A 6,788-nucleotide genomic window follows, 5' to 3' on the forward strand; every position below is an offset into this window, starting at 1 on the left:
ACTTTAAGGCCCTAAAATGATGCCTAAACATTGTGGACATGAAACATGCTCAGAAATATGCCGGATGTTGGTTCGTTTGGCCGTACGATCGCGATGTTCGCTTAATTACGACGGAATGCGCATAAGCGCGAAAAATGATCCAAATGACGCGACGAATGGATTTTTCTCATGCCAAACACTAAGGAATAATATTAGGATGCTTACATAAATTTTTGGATGTCCGGATGTATTCAGAACGTAAGTTATGCACAAAAGTGCAAACTTGTGCACTTTTTGACACTTTTAGCCCCTGAATGATCCAAAAGTTTGTTTTAGCATACCAAACCCCTCAAAGCCTATTTCTAAGCTATGTAAAGGATATTTATGGTATGTTTAACTTATGGACATGTTCTGGAATGTTCGTTACAGTTCAAATTGGCATACTTTCGCAGTTTGTCAAGTTTAGTCCCTGTAAGCGAATTAACTTGTTTTTGCTACACCAAAGCCTTCAAAACTTATTTCTAAGTTATGTAAAGGTTATTTAAGGTATGTTGAGTATATGTTGATGTTTCGGAGTATTTGTCGCGTTAAACTGAGTACGTTTAAGCACCAGTTAGCGTATAATTCTCCAGAAAACGATGTAGAGTTTGAAATTAAACAAAAGTCAAAATATGAAAAATGTAAAACACAACCAAACAAACATTGGGATCAAATAACATTGTTTTATTGATAACTGAACTGTTCACAACGATTACAAGCACAAATGTTACATCTCCACTCAACAAGTCTAGGGCTGTATGGGATACTCTTCCAAGTAGGTGTTGAAACAGCGGGTGTCTGTGGTGGTTCATTATTTTTTCGGTGTTGTCTCGAAAACTCTTCCTTATTTCACCGTACTATGTCTCAACTATATCCCAGACAAAACCAACTATACGGTCCAGCGAGCTCCTATCATGGACGTATCTCTTTAAGTTGGCGTGTTGGCTCTCAACTCTGTTTGTGGTACGATTACCAAAGTTGTGCCTCTTATCAGTCCACGCAAAGACGAACATCTACTTATAGTCTTTTAGCCGGTTATCATACACGTAATTGAAGACCCCTAAAAAATAAAAATAATTTATTAAAATGTACATAGGTGAGTCATATGTTATTAAAAAACTTACTTGAACGTTTGCACTCCACAAGTTGCTTTTACAGGTTGCGCAAGTGGTACTTGTAGATGGGTATGGATGGAGACTCACACAATGACCCCCAGAATGCCAAAAATTTTTCCCAGTCTTCTTCTGTGAAGGCACTCTTGCAGTGCTTCATAATATTCTGTTGTATGTGAAACCTGCAAAGAAGCCTGGAGGCGTCTGGAATTACTTTAGCACACGCGCCCATAAGGGCCAGGTCTCTACCCGTTACAATCACACGTGGCTCCATACATTCATCCAACATTGACTTGATCCTCTCAAGCACCCACAAAAAGTTATCACTCTGTTCTTTACATACAACGGCATGCGTGATACAAAACGAATGGTTAGTAGGCGTCATACCAACAATCTGGACAAATGGCATATTGTATATGTTTGTCTTGTACGTCGAATCGATCAGCAAGGCGTGGGGGAATGCACGCCATATGTCTCTCGAGTACCGATGAAGAAAGAAGATCTCTGTTACGACCTCTGTTCCGGGTTCCTCCCGTGTCTCGTAAATAAATTCGTTGTTTATCAGCACGTTTTCTAGTGACTGCATGGGAGTCAATCCGTCTCTTTGTTCGGCTCTAATCTTCGCCACAACGTTTTGAACGTCTTTCTGAACATGAAACCTGTCGGGGTCCTATTTCCTTATCGTTTGAAAAATTTTGCGCGGCTCCATGTTTTGAGCTGTCAGCTGCTAGATCAGTTTCTTTTCACTTGGAGTAAACCTTTCGCACAAACGCGTGGGCCGACATGTCCTTACAAAGTTCGTGGTTATGTTCAATTTTTCCCTCTTTTATCTCCCAGGTTTCATACGGGTGGTCTGGCACAACCAGCAGGTAAAACGGGCAACCGGTTTTTTTTGCTTCCGGCTTTTCTAAGTGTTGTTGTAATGCGGTGCTCACCACCACGGTCACATTCAAGCCATACCCTCCCGGTCCTTCCCCCGATTTTCTTTGATCGACGGGTGACAATAACGAAACCATCCGCGTTTGCTATTTCTTGTATCCGTTTCTTTAGTTCATCTAAAGAGTTGAAAACCTGTAAGATCGACAATAATAACAATATTAATAACAATAATAATAATAATAATAATAATAATAATAATACAAATTTTAATAATAATAATAATAATAATAATAATAATAATAATAATAATAGTAATAATAATAATAATAATAATAATAATAATTCTACCTAACATAACAAAATAAAATTGATACCTGTTTTTTTAAGTACGGATTATCCGGGATGGGGGGTGCCTCACCACCATATCCACCATATCCTCCAACGTCCGGATTGTTTTGTTGAACGTAAGGACCGCCCGGGGAAATGAATTGCTGATGACCACCGTCTCCTACGTATCCATCAGGATAATGTTGTTGCACGTAAGAATATTCACACCCGTATCCATAATCCGGATGCCCTTGTTGCACCGGATAACTTGGTTGACCAGCATGATATGAGTCATCTACAGGGATGTTTCATCAACAGGGGGATGCATGTTCAAATCTAGAAATGGTCTATTTTGTTTTCCTTGTATACTAAACACAACCTCCTCTTGCTGGTTAGAATCGGGAACGCCAGACTCCTTCAAAAAAATGGTATCATCATTAGTAAATAATTAACTAAAACAACAAGTAATTAAAACAGTTAAGCTAATAACTGTTGCCGGAACGCTTTTGGGCACCCAGGCGTCGCTAGAATACTGCCCAAAGACATAGTTGTCGTCCCAGTATGATGACATTTCAACAATTCACAATGATAAGAACACGAATGCAAACAACAAAAGTTTGTTTCGAAGAGATAGTAGAAGAAACAGAAGGAATGCTCGGGTGGACCAACAATGCACTGTAACTTGCTCTTTATATGAAACATAGACGCCTCGTATAGCTCTAGACGCCCCATATTGCTTTATGTCACATGCCAGACACATAGTCACATCAGTCTTTAAGACGCCTCGTATAGGGCTATACGAGGCGTCTTAGTACCTTCGTATTGCTCCCTCATACCGGCCTAGATGCCCCGTCTGATGTGACTGATGTGACGTTGTACGAGGTTCAGTGGTTGGTTGGATAAAGTAACCCTAGACGCCTCGTATAGGCCTATACGAGGCGTCTTGAAGGGTGTGGAAATAGGGAGTTGGGTGTGTGAATATGTAGACCCTAAATTGATTAGTTCTTCATACATCTGTGGACCAATATTGATAAAACTGATACTTGAAGACATCAACAAATAAAAAGTTGCATCATTTCTGGAGCTATGAACTTGTTTGTGTTTATCGACAAGCTAAGCTCGATCTGTTTTCATTTTACGCGTTACAATTTTCTTAGCTTCATCAAAAAGATGAAACTTGTGGTTTAGAAACTACCTGTGACTTTCTCAGAAGCAGGCAGGTGTTACCCAATTGACACGACACAATCCAACGACCAAGACAAAATTATATGAAAGATTAATGTAAGAGTGACATAAGTAATATCTGAAAACTTTGATACAATTGACGTAGTCAAAGTTATATTAAAGTATATTACATATTTTCAGGAAAAATACAATTACGTATTTAAACATATATTTTATTTCTTGAAACATCTCATTTAATGTGTACAAAAGTGTTTATGTTAATAAATAGGTGGATTGATTAAGTAATTTTTATTTTTTCTTTATATTATACTAGAGGATTGGAGTAAAATTCATATACTGTCTATGTGGGATACTAGTTATTTTGGATCCAAAAAGCCTAACTGTAGTGAGTCAAAGTTAGGTGTGGTTTTGGTTGCATATAGGTAATAGTTTCACATTTTAACATTAACATGTAATTTGGGAATCGAAAGATTTCTGGGGCCTAAAGCAAAGGTAATTCCACAGTTCCATCTTTGTATTGAATTTTAACTATGTTAAATCTAAGATGAAAGGAGACAATAAGATATTTCCGTTTGAAATACAATCCTATCCACGTATTTTTCTCCGTATTATCTAATCATATGACCAAAAGAAAAAAAAAACTTGTGTAATTTTAATGTTGACCCGTTGAAATTTAAAACAGGTAAAGAGGATCAAGTAACAGATGACTATCTTCAGTCAAACGAAAAGAATGTATGACAAATCTTTATGAACACACCTTATTACTTTAAGTACAAGATTTGCTTTTCTTTTTTTGTAAGAAATAACTGTTTTTAAGGAGACGGATGCAAAAGACAATCACGCCACTTGTCAATAAATGGCAACTCATCAAGATTCAAGCTTGGGAGCTCGCGATCTTGAAGGCTATTGATTATCTGCATAGTCTCACCAAGAAGTAGGGCTGCAGTTTGTACACTTGCCTCCCTTTTCTCTATGACACTGGTGTGGCATTTCATTGCGATGACTTGGGGTAAGTTGGTGAGACAAGCAGCCAATATGTGAGAGATCATTGATGATAACTGCACAAGCAGTTCCTCTTGGCTAACCTGGTCTATGTTGGCATGGTAGGAAACTAGGATCGTTTGGGTGAGACGGTACATTGAGTTGGCAGAAGCCGACATGTAGACTGAATTATCATCTGAGCCTTTCATATTCTTACTCTCCACCTCAGTAAGCATGTTTTTAGCCGTATCACTGAACCATTGAACAATCCCTTTTGTTGTATTAACTTGTTGAGCAGAGTTCGACAACTTGTATCCTAGCCATTTGTGATAAAATTCAACTTCTAGCCACAACGTTCTAGCCACCTTTTGGCTACTTACATATTCGTCGGTAGCATTGAGGGTTTCTTCCACATGTTTGACGTATGTAAGACCTTCACTCACACTCCTTAACAACCTATCAACCATGTGTTTCTGGATATTAGGAAGAGATATGGCAATGGCTGTCAAGGTCACTATTGGCAAGCTCCAGCAGTCCACATACTTTTGTTCAGGTAAAGGCAGGCCTTGTTGCACGTCATACTTTCCAACTCCTTCAAAGCCACTGTATTCTTCTAGAAGTTTCATAAGACTGTTAGGTTGTTGCTTTTCAGCCTTTTGGATCAAATGGTTCCCAGATTTTGAAATGCTTGTCAATGTTCTTTCAGCAAGCTCCATATCATCTTGAAGTTGTAGAACATACTGGCTAAGATCTTTATTGTGTTGTAGTTGAGCAGGTCTCTCTACCAAAACATTATTGAAGGCGCTTAACGTGACCTTTAACCTTTTCCAGCATTGAAGACAACATAAGACACCAATTACAGTGAAAACTGGGATCAGCGCTGTCATATTGCATGCTACCACTACCATCTTCTGGAATCCTTTACAACAGCTCAAACTCAGGACTTTTAGTTCTTGAATGACTATCTTGCATCTGCGGCTACTGACTTTAACTGGTACGCTACTCTGTTTCCAATCAGTTAACCTCTGAGTATAGTAACTCTCTACTTTAAATACCTTGATATGTTTCCATATCTGTTTTATAGACACTTTAAAGCTTAGGAGTGCAAAACATCTCGAAACAGGAGCGACCGTACCCAATATTACTCCGATAAACTGTGTTATAAGAATCACTAAAACTGACCCTTTATATTCTGACCCGTAGTCCATCATATGTTGTGTTGTGTACATCATAATAATACCATGTAGGAGAGTGCTTGAAACACATATTACCCCAGAAGCAGAGGTTGTAGCAGAGCAAACTATCATAAATTGGGGGCTGCCAGTTTCTGCCATGATCCAGTGGTTGCTGACATGCAGCTTTAGTTTCTCAACCGTTGGTTGTTGCAACTCTAGATCCTTCAAAGCAGTTTCATGCCCTGCTTTGTATTTGTGATCTAATATTTCTTTTGACTTTAGAATCATTAAAGCTGAACATGTGTGTATCATCAACAATGCGAGTAGCATAGCCACATAAAAGATTGCTATCAACAAGTTGTAAAAAGTTAGAATACTGGAATACTCACCATCATCATGGGAAACCACACCGGTTACTATTTGAATGGAAACATTCACAGCCAAGGTGATTACTAGAATAGCCAAAGCTATGATGTTTGTGAGAAGCTCCTTACTGTCCATGGTTGCTAAAGAAGGCAATAAATTAGCCATCATTGTGCACATAAATGCCATGCTTCCGAGCCTTGCAGCCTGGTCCACAACATGTGGCATTGAATTGCTAAAATCCATAGGCAGCTTCATTGCAACAGCTATGACAGTGAGGGAAGCAGCATTGAGAGTAAAGTATTTACATGGAAACCATAGTTTTTTGGTTTTGAAACCTTGTAATAGATCAGCCACCATTGGTAGGATGCAGAAAAGAGAAGCTATTGCAATATAAATCCCAATTAACATCATAGGTTTACTGTACTTGTTTTGTATGTATGCCTGGTACAATGATGCCGTCAAGAAATCTTTAAGAGTTTGTGTAATGCTGGTGCAGATATAAGAGTCCAGATTATGCAGAAGATGGAAATATGTGTCCCCCATAATTATGCTCCCTCCAAGTAAAGGAAAGGAAATGGTTATTTAAAACAAATCAAATCAAAGGGGTTTATGAAGATTGTGTGAATTATGCAGAGCTTAAAAGCTGTGGCATTATATGAAACAAATCAAAGGAGTGTATGATGATTGTGTGAATTATCACTTAAAAGCTGTGGTAATATATGAAACAATATATATGGAAGGATTA

General features: G+C 38.4%; 1 protein-coding gene and 1 long non-coding RNA gene across 2 annotated transcripts; both read right to left on the reverse strand.

Annotated features, from left to right (window-relative positions):
- Window positions 1–681: 681 nt before the first annotated feature.
- LOC118481094 lies at window positions 682–3,484 on the reverse strand. The gene is made up of 3 exons (XR_004864357.1): window positions 2,384–3,484; window positions 1,143–2,201; window positions 682–1,078 (listed from the first exon to the last, which is right to left on the reverse strand). It is a non-coding gene; the product is annotated as an uncharacterized LOC118481094 (long non-coding RNA).
- An 849-nt stretch (window positions 3,485–4,333) lies between these two features.
- Window positions 4,334–6,586, reverse strand: LOC110902056. Its single transcript, XM_022148795.1, has one exon. It carries the CDS (start codon window positions 6,584–6,586, stop codon window positions 4,334–4,336), a length of 2,253 nt encoding a protein of 750 aa, XP_022004487.1.
- Window positions 6,587–6,788: the final 202 nt, after the last annotated feature.

The sequence above is a fragment of the Helianthus annuus genome, chromosome 8 (genome assembly GCF_002127325.2).
Source record: "Helianthus annuus cultivar XRQ/B chromosome 8, HanXRQr2.0-SUNRISE, whole genome shotgun sequence".
Taxonomy (NCBI): Eukaryota; Viridiplantae; Streptophyta; class Magnoliopsida; order Asterales; family Asteraceae; genus Helianthus; species Helianthus annuus.